The 17,485-nt window shown below is 42.0% G+C and overlaps 1 protein-coding gene across 10 annotated transcripts in view; it reads right to left on the bottom strand.

The window, feature by feature from the left end:
- Positions 1 to 15,891, bottom strand: part of fli1 (Fli-1 proto-oncogene, ETS transcription factor) — a 29,300-nt gene extending 13,409 nt beyond the window's left edge. Inside the window, exons 1-5 of one of the 10 annotated variants that reach the window (XM_026317061.1) lie at positions 15,735 to 15,891; positions 13,933 to 14,043; positions 3,924 to 4,135; positions 3,443 to 3,597; positions 2,495 to 2,698 (exon numbers count right to left, since the gene is read on the bottom strand). In XM_026317061.1, the coding sequence (XP_026172846.1) occupies positions 2,495 to 2,698; positions 3,443 to 3,597; positions 3,924 to 4,135; positions 13,933 to 13,998 (637 nt within the window). In that variant the 5' untranslated portion in view covers positions 13,999 to 14,043; positions 15,735 to 15,891. The other 9 variants (XM_026317071.1, XM_026317080.1, XM_026317026.1 and 6 more) reach the window with 9 other exon arrangements.
- Between the last annotated feature and the right edge of the window lie 1,594 nt (positions 15,892 to 17,485).

Here is a 17,485-nt window from a genome sequence, read left to right as displayed (position 1 = left end):
GCTTACCCCCCCCCCCCTTTTTTTAATAAGTCACACTTTGCTTTCTGTAACTGCTTCTCTTGCTCACACCCTCCTGCCCTTGTCCTCAAATAACTACTGTAAACTCCAGCTGTCAAAGATTTTTGTTCATCCAATTTCTACTATTATGTTTCTTTAGATCCACAGTGGATTTGCTCACAATTCTCTCTCTCTCTCCTCATTCCCTCTTTCTCCCCTCTCGTTCTTGCATCTCTGCATGACAGAGGATCCAGTCTCTCGTTGTCTGAGGTTTTTTTTGCTCTGCTCCGTTTCCAGCACATGTGGTATCAAACCGACCTACATGGGTGCGATAAAGCAAACAGTCCGTGGTCCCTCCCTGACAGACTAATTTGAACAAATTCTCAAATTGCACCCCAAATTGAAAGCACATTGGGGTGCGGGCGGCCATCACTTATAAAAATCTGGATAAGTGACCAACAATGAGGCCAAAATAATGCATGGGCAACTACCCTTGTTACTGCAAGCAGCTGGGTAGCCAGACAGATGCTCAGATTGTGCCAGCGGTTGCACCAGTGTGGGTGTCTGAGCAGTATTTCTGTACATGACGTGGCAGGAATGTTTTGTTATGGTATGGCCGTGCCCCGTGCCGAATGTACACGCAGGGCTTAATGACACTGAGGAATGTTAATCAGAGGTTCAATAAACAGAACCAAACGCACACATGATGAACACAGATGTGTATGAAATGATTGCAGTACCCGCTTGGACAATCCATCTTTTGGAGAAGGACGAGGGTATTATAGGAAAGAGTGGTGAATGGGGTTTGAAGAAGCCATCACATGACCCATAATCACTAATACTTCCAGGGCTTGGATCAGCCTTTACACTCCCTCTCTGTTTTTCTGGAAGCTCAGCCCAGCTCCACTTCCAGTGAGTGAAGCCAGAGGTCTATTTTCTGGACGGGGTTACTCCTCGTGTATGATTGTGTTTGTTTGTGCTTCGGGGGGAGAAGAGAGAATGTCTTTAGTTTCCAGCCCTGCAGGGTCTGCACACAGCCTTAAACCTCCACCTCTTCTTTCTCAGTTGTCCATAGACGTTCATAGAAGGGGCTCTAACATGGTTCCTTTTGCTCTTAAACTCCCAGTTTCGGTAAAACACACTGCTGGCTCCTCAAAGAGCTGCCCCAAAACAGGTCACTTGATCCAGGAATGGGACAGGAGCATTCATCTTTCTGATTGCCAGGAACAGATCCAAAGTAATTTTAACTGGCAAATGGATAGGATTCCTGAGACATCTCTTCTGTCGCCAAAGCACACAAAGTCTAAATAAAAGGAAAAAAAAAAAGGGCAGAAATGGGCAGAGTCGTGGTGCAGCACGCCTAAGCCGTGGCTAAGTCCTACAGCCAGTGGCCATAATGAAAACGGCTCTGCGGAGTGTGCCCAGTGGCGGTCAGACAGATCCACCCGCTGCAGTACTACACAATGAGGCTGTTATACTCATGACAAGCATCTTTTTTTGCCCAGACACTGTGCATAGAGAAAACTGTTGACACCCACAAAATACAGTTCCCATTACATCACACCAAGGCCCATCGCAGTTTTTTGAGGCTAATGTTAAATTTAGTTGAGCCATCAGTCACTCCACCCAGTGTAGTTTCATGACATTCTGCGGCCATAGCAGTCACAACTCTCACTATGTTAAAGTACAGAACTTGAAGGGACAGATTGTTGTCTGCATGTCCAACAATCACACGGATTATCACCTGCTTCTTTTTACAGTAACCAGGCACAAACATATTGGCTGAAGTATAGTCAATCCAATAACTTCGCCAGATGTTACATCTTATATTAAAATTCCATTTGCATACTGCTTGAAAAAATTGGCCTTATTTTCCCACTGAAAGGTTTGAAGCAGAATAGCACCGAGAAACTCTTCAAAGGTAAGAGGCTCAAATTTAGTTGCCTCCATTGCAAATTGCAGATCAACTTTCCTTGCTAAGCTGAACACACAGCCCTAGCGTGATTCCTGAGGCAATGCACCTGGGCTTCATCTTTCTGTAGACCATGTGGAATAAGGCACTGCAAAGTGTAGTGGGGGATGCAGTCGATGGTTATCTCGAGAGGGGAAAGAAACCCTTTTGGTTTCCACAGCTCTGCTTAATACAGGGGAGACATTATGGAGAAATGAGTTTCCAGTAAAAGTAATTTCATTGTTTATTGATGGTAATACGAATATAGTGCGGTGACAAAAAAAAAAAAATAGTGTCACGTTGTTTGCCCAGCTTTGGCATTCTTTCATGCTAACTTTTGAACCACAAGTGCAGGAAAGTGCATGAAAAAAGGCTGTGACTAAAAGTTGAATTTAACTTTGATTGCTCTTTAGCCGAGACCGATCCCTTCACTCTAGGAACAGACAGCAGGCTTTGCTCTTTGGTTAAAAAAAAAACAAAACACATGGTTAAGGTCCTTGGACTCTTTGATTATTCTTGCCCTTAGTTTGCACAAAGTGTACTTACTTTCCCTGAGGTAATTGAGATGAGAGAGAAGCACTTCTGCATTGTACAAGGTGGTGAGCCGGAGGAAGTCGTCCTTGCTCATTTTGCAGAGCTCTTTTCCATCTGTGTTCTGAAACATGGCTGTGTCGATCTCCAACAGCCCATACTCCTTAATGGCCCACTCTAGCCACTGGCGCACGTGGTCCTGGGACCACAATGATGGGTCTGCAGGAAGTCAGAAGAAGAGAGAGAGGAAGATTATTTTTTGCAACGTTATGTGTTGTGGACAGACAGGAGGGCGGTCAGAGCTGAGAGTCTCAGGGAGAATCTCACTGTGGTATATGTAGGGGCATAAATGAACAAATTGGAAGCAGAATTTCAGTAACAGTCAACAATCAGTAACAGACCTTGTTCAGATGGTTGTAAATATTTTTGTCCTATTGTAACCACATGAATCTGCTTTTCCTGAGTGGCAGGAATCATATTAGGTTTCAGGTACAGTCAGTTTTCTTTCACAGACTGGTGCTCATTCTAAAATCCCTTCCTGTGAGTTTGCATTGTCCCAGTGTTTTCCATCGTCCCATCTGACATCAGAGTAAACTAAAACAAACTAAAACATTGTATTTGCTGCACATGCACAACCAATCTGAATGTACCTGCACACAGTCAGTCATACCCCCATGGGCGACGTACAACACTGGAACAGTGCTCTACTCCGTGAACGAGTTCACAAAAATGGGACTCATAAGACATTTACAGCATTGGCAAAATGACACCAAAACACAGGGAGTGATTCTGTCTGTAATCACAGCAGCAGCACAGGAAAAACACCTCGACCGATTTGCAGCGACTGTATAGACCCTACTCCGTTATGAATACAGACATAATCAATATTATTCATCTTATAGCAGAAGTGATTAGTTTTTAGTATGAGCAGCTTTATACTGCTGGCCTAAAAGCTATTATTACCTGCAGGTACAATGACTCTTCTCTCATTGGTTGTCATGTTGGGGGGAGGGGCGTTCTTCTCATCCATGTAGTTTCCATAGTTAATCTGAGATGTGTCGTTACCCCCTACCAGCTTATTACATTTCCCCACACTGCAGTCCACTGGAGACTCCCTGCTACATAAACACACATATACAAGTAAGTAAAAACATTATCAGCAGATAAATTGGGTGTTGTTGGTTTTCTTTTCCAGCCATTGACTTTGGCATGGGATATTTAAACCCCACACTGGCCGGAGCCAAAATATTTCAAAGATTAGAGCAAAAGTGAGGGATAGCTGTGGTAAAGCAATGGCCTGTTGAATGATGAATGACAGCATTTGTAGCGGTGGCTGTAGTAACGAACACCAAATGTCTGATGTATATCTTATAAAGACAGATAAAAAGTCCTATCTCACAGAGCACAGAAGAATGTCAGACAGGAAGTGGTTGTCATGCCATACCTGGATCCATTCATGTGCTCATATTCTCTCTTGACGTTGACCCGCACTTGCTGGTTGATCCACTCCTGCTGCTGGGGTAGAGGGTTGATTTTGTGGCTCTGGCCGTAGTCCTGTGTGCCAGATGCAGTCATGTCTGTTTTGGGGAGAGGGGCAGCAGCAGCGTATGCAGGCTCAAATAAGGACTGGTCTTCACTCACCACTGATAACGCCTCCTGTAGGTGGAAGGAACAAATACTTGGTATTTCTTTCTTGGCTCCATTTCTAAGCAAGAATCTGTGAGCAAATTAATGTTCACTTGATGACTATGTTTATTTCTGCCTGTATTTTTATGCTGATTTTAGACTGTTTCTAAGTCAAAGTCCCCTCAGAGCTCATGTATATTCACAGTATCATTGTCATTACTAGTCCACTTATGCTGGTGAGGTTTCAAATACAGAAATAGTTATTTAGGATATGAGTTTCATTATAGTGTCATTATATAATTTCTCTATTATCAGCCAGAATAGCTTCATGTGGGCTCGGATTCTCATTGTTTTTCACTACATAGACATATATTAGACCATATGTCCGCCATTTTCCACTTTCCTGTCACTAGGAGATTGGTTTATTTTCCTTGTGACATACTTGTGATGTTAGCAGTACTAAACATTACTGACCAAGTCTTTTTTGTTCATCAGAATTAGCCCTTTGTCGTCGTTAATGTTTGTTTACTGACTCACAAATTATATTTTATTATGACAAAACAAGTTAGCAAGATGTTAAATAGCTTACTGATGCAACACACCAACAAACCTTCCCATTAGGTAAATAATATTAAAAACAACACCCAGTGCAGTAAAGGGGGGATGCCAAGGATTAAAACAAGATATTATTCACATACGATAATTGAAAATATTCCAATAATATGGAAAATAGATTATAAATGTATTAATTAGGAACTGAGTGGGTACATCTTATTGGGAACAGCCTTGACATGGATTAACTCCCACTTATCAAACAGAAGATGTTTTGTCTCTATTTAGCGTTTCATCTTCCACCTCTGTAAAAATTTCGTTTTTTGCAGAGTGAGATAAAAAGGTTAAACCCACCCAACATCTGAATCTACAGGACATGATTTGCTAAGCTTATGTATAAAAATTGGAGGCAGAGGGAAACAGATACCCTGACTCTGTTTGAAGGTCTAAAATATGCCGTGTTACCCCTCTAAAACTGACATAATATTATATTACTATCCATCTAATGACGTTACACATAACTTAACAGTGATTTTTAATTAAAGAATCTATAAAATGTTAAATAAAGACATTTAGAGATGCCTAGTAGGTAGTTTATTTCACCTTTGTCTGGTGACAGTTGTTTCCTGCTATGAATTTAAGTGATATCATTCTTATATTTCCCAAAAATGTCCAACTGTTCCTTTAAGAGTGGGGAGATATAGTCATTTAATAAGAAAGATAAGAGTCTCTCATTTGACACTCATTTGACACTCCAGAAACTCGGGATGTCAGATTTTCAATCTCTTGTGTATTTTTGTTTACAGCAATTATGTGCAGTTATGGGTCATATCTCAGTCTGGCATCCTAAGTAGTTTGTGTGCACAGCCCACATAGCAACGGTAGCTTCCTGTTGATTTTAGGATGACTTCAATCATACACACAGTAGAGTAAGAGTTGTAAAATTGGCTCCAACCAGTGTACTGGTTTACTACCAATATCAGTAACATTGCATGCTTACAGCTTTTCTTGAGTTTCATGATTTCATTCTCTTTAAGTGTTTAACAAGCAAGCTTGTCAAATTAGGATTCTCCTATCAACTGTATGGTGACAAGACAAAAGTATCCTCAACAAATTTCCCAGATTCCTGGTTGTGTAATCATTTTCTTTCATCCATTATCAGTATCCACTTAACTTCCCTGGACTCAAAAATCCCCTGTGAAGCCCTGATGTGTCTGTCTTGTCTGAGCCTTGGGCTTCCCTCCACATCTGAAGACTCAACAGAAGCAGGGGGGGTCATGACTACACTGACCCCTCTGCTGTGGCTCAGCTGGAGCAATGTAAGTTGATTAAAGAAAACAAACGCAGAAAACTCAGGCCTGGCCGAGATATTACGTGGCTTCAACATGCTCCTCATGTCATGTCTTGGAAGTAAAGCATAGATAACATACTTGATGGGTCGCATTTTAATATGCAGATGTGACTACTTTACTTAATGTTTGTCAATGAACAGAGCAGCTGGAACAGAATGTGGATACTGCTAAGCAATAACTTGATAAGTCAGTTTAGCTGTAATAGCCCCATCTATAATCATTCAGCACAATCAAACAAACAAATGCAAAAAACATTAAGTCAAAATATCAAGTGATATCATTACAGTCATACGCCCCTGCTGAGGATTAGGCTCGGATCTGATGCACATCTGGATCTGATAGGATCTGATGGCACAGCTTAGACCGAGACGTGTCTAATCCCTGAGGACTTTCATTCCAAAATGCCACATATCTGCTTCAGGGGGAAAATGCTACTTGATATTCATTGATCAGTATTTCCAACATGTAGCCATTTGCATTCTCTAAAATGTTACCCTTATGAAAGCATAATCCTCATGATCTCACATATTTTCAGTGCCATTCCTTTATAAGACATTTCATGCGAGCAGAAAATCTTCACTTATGCCTGTGTTCAATGAAAAATATATTTTGTGTTAGAGGCTTTTATCACGATAAATGGAGATAAACTACAATATGTAGGTAGTTCATAGGTGCACACACAAAAACACTACACTGACATTACAAGACAGAGATGCTTTTTTACCAGCTGAGTTTAGATCTGTAAAAATATATTACTACAGTAATCACAACCTGTGTGTCTTTTACAGTGAGCGTAGTTGCTTTATGCATTATAAACACAAACAAATTCACTATGCTTTTACTTTGAAATGTAAGAAAAACTGAAATGATGGTGCACATCTGTAGAGTAAACAAGTTTTTTTCTACATCTGTAAAACGATCAAATTATTATAGCCTCTTTCCTTATCGAGAAAACATGACATTACTGCAGTGCCTCATATTTGGACCGTATACTTAAAAACTGATTGACAGCCACTCATTGTTTGCTACTTGACATAAAAACTGAACTAAGAAAACAAATTGACAGGGAAAGTCTTTTTATAATTTGTTAATTGATGTTCTGGGCACATTTGCAGTGGAAACACTAATTTATTATTGCACTATAGTGCCCCCTGTTGTAATGCCATAGACCCATGACTGACTCTATGAACACCAGTAAATTTAATACACAAGAGTGTGACAGCTAAATATTATTATTTTTATCATCTTTGGTGAACAACCTGGAGTAAAACACACATGTATTCTTGTTTAACGATGTGATAAAGTGAAACTCCTGATGTAACAAAGCTGATATAACTCTATACTCAATTGTTCTTCACGCTGTTAGAAAATGCCCCATGTCAAAACAAAACAAGGTGCAAGTACTACTCTTTGTGCTCTCAGCGGGTGAATAAAAAGGCTGAACCTCTCCAGAGCATTTAACCACCTCGCCAGAATTAGATTTTCCAGTGATTTCATCGGTGGATCCATCATAGTCTGAACACTGGGAGCAGAACTCACTATCTGAGCAGAGCACAGCAGCTAGTCTGTGGATGATAAAGCGTAAAAAGAGTGAGGGAATGTCTCATTGCAGCCCGATAAGGGACCAGTCAACTTATATGGCTGGTGTACGTTATATTTACAGTGACATATCAGCCTGCGCAATTGAAGCCATGATTGGCAAGTGGTGTGTGCCTATCAAGATTACAGTGGGTTATTTTTAAAAATTAGGACCACACAACACTCATGTAGAGAAGCTGAAAGACTGACAGATCAGTGCCAATGTGCTGTGTTTTCTTTCCAGTATCTGTGAGGAGCACAGGGAGGGCTACTGGCAGTTACACTCCGTTATTCTTCTCTATCTCACATTGTCCATAGATAATTTGTGATATGATTGTGCCACTTTTAGGCACAGATAAACTTTTCCTGAAGATCATATCTAAGATATAGAATCCTGGTTGCCAAAAAACTGACAGAAAACCCTGATTGTCTTGTGACTGAAAACATGAAGTTTTTTCTTCTGTATTTCTGCAGCGCCACAGACAAAAGGGGAAAAAGCATCAGTCATAGTTCAGCTGTGAAAGGGCAAGCGACGTTATAAGCATTGTGTGAATGTGACACCTGCTGGGAGTCACCTTTGTTCTGTTTACATCAGCCAAGACTCTGTCTCAAAATGCGTCACGACGCGCCTGGAGCAGACTGGATATATGCAATAGCTCCACATCCAAACTACACGTGTGTCTGTTTGGCGTTCACACACAGCCATCTAGCAGGAGCCACCCAGGGGGGGCATTCCTGTCTTTTGTTTAAGGAGGAAGAGGAAACCTGTCAGGAAAAGATTGTGTAGAACGGGAAACTCTCATGGCTAGAGAGCCCTTCCTTTCTTTTAGCGAGCATGAATGCGACTAGCAGGCAGTCATTTATACCCAAGGACTTAATTATGATTCCATTAACTCACACAGCTCCGTGATTTGACAAACACCCAGGCTGAGAGAGGCATGTCCTCCTGCAGCATGGCATTCATCCCCAGTCCATAACAGAACGCTGTGAGCGGCGAATGACGGGATTTAAGTGACTATATGCAGCCTGACATTTTTGTCTGACCAGCGTTTACACTCTTCCAAAACTCACACCACACCCAGCCGCCACAAAGCCACTGCTTTAAATTTCCGAAGGAAAGCAGATCACAACACTTTTCAGCAACAATAAGAGTGAATGCAGATGTCGCATTCTTCCGAGCTTACACTTGTTAACCGGAGGACACAGACTGAACGAATCGCAGGGTTTGCTAATAGGGACTTGCCATTCAACATCTGGTGGCTGCAGCCATAATGCATCTGGAATTTGACTGTCGGCGGCCAGTAGCCACTGTTAATGTGGACCAGCGCTCTTGACTACCAACATAGCATTTCAAAATAGTTGTGTAACTAAGTAAGCACCAAGCCAAGGTATCATTGTGTAGCCGTGTGGTTTAAAGTGTTGCAAACTGAGCAGTTACCGCACCAAGTTACCAAACTTTCCTTACACAGTGACAAAACTCTGTCCGACAGCGGAGGGAACTCGTCCAGTCATCAGCGACAACAAAGAGACGTGGATTAGTTGCTTTAAAAAGTATCCTGCCCCGCCATCACACTCTTTTCACCTAAGACATGACAGATTTTGGGACCGAGCCGGGCGATGTGCCACACGGCTATTGCGCAGCTCGACACATCGTATCCAGCGGTACATCCAGTCATGACTATTGCTCAATCCCCGCAGACCAGACTAAATCAAATCGCTCAACTCGTGGATCACGTATACCCATATAAAAGAACAGTCTACAGCGTGTTGTCTGAGACTAATGGCAAATCCTGCGTGCCTTTCCAGACGTGCGTAATTGTGCGCTTGCTCCCCTAAATCCAAAGCGTGATTATGATTTAGCCTTGAATCCACATCGTAGCGTATCCTCTCGACCAGGCAGCTTTTTGAAAAAGGGAATAGCGATACTTTGAAAGGAAGCAGAAAAAGAAGGAAACTTAGTTACCGCTTTCAGACCGAGAGAAAAAAGCCGCTCATCGTCGTCAGATTGGAGGTCCCAGCTCACAGACCGACACAGAGGGGCATTTCAACCCATTGCTTAAAAAAAGGAGGCGCAACTTCGAAAAAGCAGTCTCCCACAAACTCATACACCCCGTTCTCCACCCTTACCTTAATAGTTCCGTCCATTTTGCGCAATTTTCAGCGGACCCCGACAATATCCCAAACATGACACGCTCCTGAATTAATTCCAGCCCCCGGTATGTGGCGTAGAGAAAGAGACACTTTTACCGGATTGAGTTTTTTCTTTCCCCTAAATTTGGGAAGTGAAGTCACCACTGTTGAGAAGGTTGAGAAGGAAGCTGTGTGTCACCGAAAGCCCTGCCTTCAAAAGCAGGATACTGTCCCAGAGAGATAAGCAGGGAAAACAATTGAGTGTTCGCTCCACTGTTATGTTTTTCTGCTCGGAAATATTTACAGGATGGCTGCCTGCGTTGTGCACAGCTATTGCTGTACAGCCTTCTGTAGATTAGTGTTGTGTGTTTTGCTTTCCCACTCATGTCACAGATGGTGTGGAAGGGTTTACTATTAGTTCGACTGCTGAATTATTTCTACCCGCATTTAACTGAGGTTTTCTAGAATAAGGTTTATTGTCACAGGGGAATTTTTCTGTGATCCCGTGTTTTAAAGCTCTTTTGGGTCACGCTTACCCCACAGACTCGCATCTTGGCATCACTTCATCCATCTGTAAAATAGACTGTTCTCTGTTTTCTTTCATATTTCATAGTGATGAGTTTATCTTTGGGTGTGGACAGATGTTTCTCTCAGACTCAGTCTAGCTCTAAATCAAAGAGGAGAGCACCTATAGCAAAGGTTGCTGCAACCTTGCCTTTTTTGTTATTAGCCCTACATGAAGCCTCTGTGAAGTTTCCCTGAGACACCATTAATGAAATCCAAGCATTCAGCTCCTAACCGCACCACAGTCTGCGGGCCTGCTCTACACGTGTGCGTCTTAGCACAGGGCTGCACGGATGAAACGCAGCCTGCACCAACAAAACGCTCGTTAAAAAGCAGCGTATTACTAATATTGGTGCTGTTGTTGTTTTTGCTGTTCTTGTTGTTATATTAACTTTGCTTCCTCATTGCTCCCCTGACCCTAAAAAAGAATCCCCCACCCCCACATAGTTGTTTTCCCGTCTACCCTATGAAATTACCCTCATTAATTCAAGCATCATTTTAGTGCAGATGCTGCACAGACCAAACAAATAACGTCAATTGTCACAGTGTTTTAGGTTTTTCTGAAGGCAAATGAACCATATAAATCTAGAAGGCTGGAGACCTAAGACTTAGAGACTTAAGACTCCACCAGTTTGATCTATTTTATTTTTTTAAAGATTTTTAAAATACCTTAGTCTTGGAAAAAAATATCAACATCTAATTTAATAGAAGGAAAAATGGCCTTTTAAGACTTTACTCTGGATGAAAATTGACATTTCTCTTACACTGCCAGTTTTTATAATGTGTATTAATGGCCTATGATAAGACTTAGTCAAAATGATGATGATGAATATTTTTGTGAGTGTTTAGGTTGTGCCATAGGGAGCGGCCTCAGGTTTACCAAACAGAGACTGTGCCACCAATGACAGCAGGGCCAGTCTGTCTGCTCTCAACTTGGGGGTCTGGTCGGGCCAAAGCCCCCCCCCCCCCACCCCTCCACCCTCGGGACCACCACATCTGGATCCTGCTAAGGGTCAAGGCTTCTCATGCCTGAGGGCAGTTCAGACTTGTGTAATTAAGGGAGACACCTTGTTTAACTCTTCAGTGACTGGTTTGGTTTGGTTTCTTTTTTTTTCTATACATTCCAGCGTCCAGACTTTTCACCCCACTTTATTATAGTGATACTGCTGATAAAGTAGCAAATGAAAGAGGTGCTTACACTGTGAGCATGAGCTGGTGATTCACAGGGACAAGAGGCTCATCTTGCCAGTACCATAGAATATTGTGCTTTGGATTTATGTCATCAGTTTTCATTAGAAAGGCAAGTTTACCATTTATTCCACAATGGAGGCCAAAGTTAGTTTAAGTTGTTTAAAATAGACCAAAATAAAATGTTATGAGATACATCTGCAAATTTACAGGATGCTTTTGAAATGACAGAGAAGATTGCTCCCACTCCCTTTTGTGTATTAAAATACCTGAAACCACCCCAGTCATAAAGCTCATTAGGTAGACTCAGAAACTGGAGGTCCGGGACCTAGCAAGACCGTAATGAATACAGTGGTAACAAACATTTTGGAAGGCCAATAAACAGATGCAAGTTGGTTTACACAGTGAACCACAGAACATCTGGCTTGATGCTGAAACTAGACAGCCAGACATTTCTCCCTTACACCATGAGCCAGTAGCTCCTCTGTCTCTACACATGGGGCAACAAGCCAGAGGTGGGCGGACGCTATAGGCCTTCTGAATTTATGTTCAGCAGCCTTTCAATTGTTAGGCCCATCCTTTTTTTCTTTCACGTATATGAAAATCTTCTAAGATTAAGATGTTTCATTTGCATGAGAAGAGGTGAGAATTAAGGCTTTCAAGGAATCTCATAGGCCTTAAAAAATGAAGGCATGTCTGTCGAAGAAGGGGAGGACAACATTTAAAAGGTTCCAGTGCTGTGGTTCACTGGCAGTTGTTTAAAAAGGAGATTCATATAAGTGACCAGGCAAATTCTCAAAACACATCAAAATGCATGTGGACTCGTCCTTTGCTTTTATGCTTTCTATCAAATCCTAGTTTTAGTAGTTTGGTCTATGGCTTTAAAATGCTGCACTTATAACACCAGCTGCTCTTTCTATTTCACATGCTTATTTGATTATTCCTGAAGTAGGAGATTATATGTTCACTTCTGAGTGTTGTGAGAAACTTTTTTACTTTTTTTTTTTTTTTTTTGGAGGAGGGTTATTCCAGCGAAGAAATAGTCCCAGTCCATGTGAGCCTGCTTGCTGTTTATTAGGCTGCAGACTTGTATTCAGATCATTCCTTCTCTCGGGCTAAAAGACAGTCCGAGTCAAAATACTCAGGGCTAAAGTCTGCTGCACATTTATGCACGAACTGTCTGGCCCCTCGCTCTAGGCCATAATTAATTTGAGATTTATTTTTATTGGAGAGTTCCAGTCTCGCCTGGCCTTAACCAAACAAAACCAAATGCCGGGCCGTGCATTCAGCTGAATGAGGAATATTTCTTTTAAATTTTGTGTTGAGGCGTGCCACATTCTGACCAACATCTCCCTGAATGCAGCACTTGCACGCAAAAAACACAGTCCAGTCCTGACTGTCGGTACAATAAAAAAAAAACAAAAAAACATAAACATTACTGGTATCAGAATAAACATAAATAATCTAGTTTGCATTTCCACAGCAAATTAAAAAAGACTGCCTCCTGTATTTTCAGGTACTGTAGCAGAAAGACTCATTTAAACGCATATTTTCTTCTAAAACATTCCTCGCTATTCAATTCCCTCACAACAAATCAGGAATTGTCCCGGGCCCTGAAACGCCGAGCCTCTCTGCTGTGGCACAAACGCTGTGCCTGGATGAAAAGAGTCCTTATTCAAAGGGGGAAGAAGTCTTCAAAACATTAACAAGTCGCCCTTGGAAAAATACCTTGATTATGAAGATATTACCACAGCTCGCCTCTGCACAATGGCTCATTTTAATGTGGCACAATGAGCGCAGTCACCCTTGGAAGATTATTAGGATGGGTGTGAGCCACCCACACTCACAGACACGACTGCGAGCACAGTGCACGTTGAACTTGAAATTGCGTGGGCATTATATGGCTTCACGTGGTGGGTTTATATCAAGAATAAAGCACTGAACAGGTCGAGAGCTTGTGATGTCTGCAGGTATTCACGCTGCGCCATATGTGACGCGCTGCAGTTTTTATGTGAAAACCAGATGTGCGCTGTTTGCTTTATTTACATTCTGAGCACTGTGGAGGGCAGAGACACACGTACAGAGGTGCATGACGTCAAGCCTGACAACGAGCCATAACAGCAGCATTTTCGGGTTGTTGACAGAAAAATAGAAATGTAATTTCAACAGTGACTCTGCACTTTCAGCACAGGCATTCTCAACTCTCAAATGCTTTAGTCCAGCATCTGCAGCGAACATTCAGGTATGGAATTTACCATATGAAGCTGCAAAACATATTTTAATAAAATACTCACATGTGGTTCAAAAGAACAGGCCTAAACTGCTTCTGCATCAACTCACTTATCGATACTGAAGCGCCCTTCACTTTATTGTGCTGCTGAAAATCACTGGGTGGCTGAGCTTGCGTGTTCTAGCCTGCGTCATTAGAACTGAAAGGACCCCAGTCTGTCCGTCCAACATTACCTGATCGAAGAGACGGTGGTGTCTTACCTTGACGTAAGACGACGTGTCAGGTACAGTTTGAAACATGTCGACTTGACAGACAGGCCCAAGGTGCTCAGTGTCCAATGGGCCCTGAGAAAAGGAAAATATAATACATTACAAAAATAATAATTAGTTTATTATATTTGTTGTTATTATTATTACATGTTGATTTTATTTTTCTTGCCATTAACTCATTCGCTATAGTCACGTGACAGCTATGTGCCGTCATTGCTGAACTTCCACACATTAGTTACCACATCCTCCAAAATAAAGAGAAAGTAACATTTGCTTAATGGCCCCCTGTATGTCTGACTGCACATATAATACCTTCATTCATTCATAGCAACTTGGGTTTTTTTTTTTTCCCCAACAGTGGTCAGAGGTTATTCGATGCGGATCGCCTGGGTATTTTATTACAGCATGCCAATACACACGTAGCAACAACACACAAGTGGAAATTAAACTACTGGCAACATGGATGAATTATTTCTAGTCGCCCAATAGGAGCTGGGTAACAAGAAGAATTGGAGGGCCCCATTTCAACCCCCATCACGTTTTCCCCTGAAGCTTACCACATATTGAAACACTTTTCGCTTTAATAAGTGCAGCTTACAAAGTCTAGGGTGAAAGGGCACTTAGAGGACGGTGTCTTTAGCCCTCCCCTCCCCGGGCAATTATTAGGAAGGCAGTTACATGTCCCATCACAGTTGTTCCACAGCCTGTGCGACACAGCAAATCAATCTATACAGAGCTCCATGTTTTGATGCAGTGCGCATTATTAAGGGTCAACATATCTAAGGCCGAGCTGTTCAATAACACGCATGCTCTGACTGGAAATATACAATCGACATTTTCGGGTTCTGCATTTTAGCATAATTGCTGGTGGACGCAGATTCACGGGCCCTTCTGATCTTAAACCAATACCTGACAGGGAAATTAAAAAAAAAAAAGAAATAACGGGAGAGAAAACACACTCACACAGGAAAACACAAGTCTTCCTACAAGCAATCAGAAGTGTAATAGCCCTGTGAGTTCTTTTTGCGCTATTTCACGTTTCTGCTGAGGTTTTTTGTCGCATTAATTCCGGCCCCATGATAAATTAGGCAAAGAAGAGGGGCTTACACTGCTGCCTATATGAACGTTGCACGGTTTGAATACTTGGAGGTGAACAATGTTTTTTTTTCTTCTTTCTTCTCGGCTCCTGCAGGCAAACTCAGGGCTCGCCTCATAAAGTTCCCCAAATGCATCGAATTTCTGCGCGGTAAAGGCGCACAGGACACCGCATCTGCAGCCAATTAAGCAGAGGAGGACTGGTGAATAACGGCGCGAACCTTCCGCCGAGACAGCCCCGTGGGCCGAGACCCCTCTAGTGTTACATTTTAAACATCTTACCTTGCTGTTATCCATCATAACCGAGAGCCAACCGATTTTCAGCTAAAACGCACCACATTCCTTTCTTAGCCATGTCCCTAAGACACCGACACCTAGAGAGGAGCCTACAAACGTTCACTGCTTTTTGATTCCCAAAGTGAAATTGGACTGAAAACTCTGATGCAATAAGACAAACACTGACACAAAGTCTGAACTGGAAGTTGCAGATTCATTTCACTGCTGAAATCTCCACTTTCTTAATCGATCGAGGTGCAATCGACAGGTCGAAGTGACAGAGAATCAATAATAGTTACGAAACAAGTGGAAATGATTTATTGTCGTCGTGCGCGCACACTTACTCTGCAAACCTTCACCAAACGCGAATCGGCGTCGTCGTTTGTCTCACTCACCTGTCGTTATTGTGTCTCTCGTTATTAGATCTTTCCCGATTTAATTACTCCTCCTCCAATTTTTCAGTAATTAGTCCGGTCCAGACAAGGCCGTTCCGGTGACGGTGACAGTGAGTTATTTTGAAAGGGGCTGAAAAGGAGCGCCGGGTGCATGAATGGAAATGTTACTGAGATGCGAAAGTCGCGACCAATGAGCAGCGAGAGAAAACCTCCCCTTGCCTGGAGTGTGAGGCCACTCAACCATGAAATAAGGGGAAAAGCAGAGAGAAAAAGAGCGTCATAAATCTGCTTTATCAAGTCTTTTGCTGGAGAAAAGTGTCCATAAAATGTTTCTAGGCAATTTTGTATGTTAGAATTCGCAGCTCTGCGGATCTCTGAACAGCAGAGATGCGTCAGGGGAAAGTGCCATGAGAACAGCCTGACAGCTTTTATTAAAGCGCCACAAAAAAATCATCGCAATAACAACATTTTTCATTCATAACTGGGTCTGGATGTTCTCTCACCTGTGCACCTTCCTTCCGCAAATAAAGTGGCTGACTAAATGTGTTGATAGATGCGGTGGGGCTCCATTATAACTTCAGGAAGCTTGTAATCTGACAAACTTGGCCAAACTAATAACACATTATTTACATAGACCTACTTATTTATCTTAAAGCAAATATATTTTTTTAAAATAAACATCATCTCCTTCAGTGAAGGTAGGGGTAAACAAACTCCAAATAGTCGTCCTTTACAGTTGCGTGTAATTTATTTTAATAATCAGTCAGCAACAGCATCCCTCCACGCAGATAGTGTTCATTCATGTTCCTGTCAGTGCTCATGGTGGCAGTTCCCTCAGGAACAGAAGAGCAACAGGAGTTCCTCTTTTCCTGCTCAGTTGACCCCACTCAGTTCACTAACTTCATTTCCTTCACATTGCTGCCCTCATCTTAGACCAAGAGTCCCCCAAAGGATGTGGGGCAATTCACAGTGAGGAAAGTCGCCCAACCATAGGATTTTATAGCCTCATCAAGGTCGCTATTTCATGCAGAGCAACCAAAGTGAAACAGGAAAGTGGCCTGTAACCTTTTTGCACGGGAAAGCCTCTAAGATAGGCCGTAGTGAAATGTGGGGTCTTTTGGCACAAACTGGACCTATTTCATGGGCTCCTCTCAACAAGTATCATAAAATTATTTCTTTTCTTCTCCCTCATTACTCTTCTTTATAGCTTGTGATCTTTACTGTCAAATAGTGATGTAATAAGACAACTTTTTTATAGATAGTTCACCAGGGTGTTTTATTTTGGAAAGAAATTCAATATTAATCACTTCTAACAATATAATGCTAAGGTGCAGTACTGCTCACTGGCTATACAATTTCTTTTACAGTGTTGGGGTCATCTGGTAAAAAGGTCGTCTTTCATCACCGGCTAGACCTTGTGTTTGTTGTACCATTTCCTAATGCAATGATTAAGAACAACAACACTGATAATAGTGTTCCCAGCACAAAACAATGGACGGAAATCCCAACATCCTTTATGCTGAAAAATGGCATTCACGCGCCTGCTGTGTGGCCTTCCTGAGGATACAGTAAAAGAAGTTTTCTAACACATTTGAACAGCAGCTTTTAAATTCTAAAAGAAAAAAACAACAAAAAAATGCCAACATAATATATTTGGAAATGCTTCAACTCCTGGTTGTTTCATCATGTCTTGCACCATCCAGGACTTCTTGTTTTTGTGCTTTGTGATGGTAGTGACCTTACATGTGGAA

The sequence above is a fragment of the Mastacembelus armatus genome, chromosome 13 (assembly GCF_900324485.2).
Source record: "Mastacembelus armatus chromosome 13, fMasArm1.2, whole genome shotgun sequence".
Classification (NCBI taxonomy): Eukaryota; Metazoa; Chordata; class Actinopteri; order Synbranchiformes; family Mastacembelidae; genus Mastacembelus; species Mastacembelus armatus.
The sequence above is the reverse complement of the archived record's forward strand: the minus strand, read 5'-3'. Positions and strand labels throughout refer to the sequence as shown.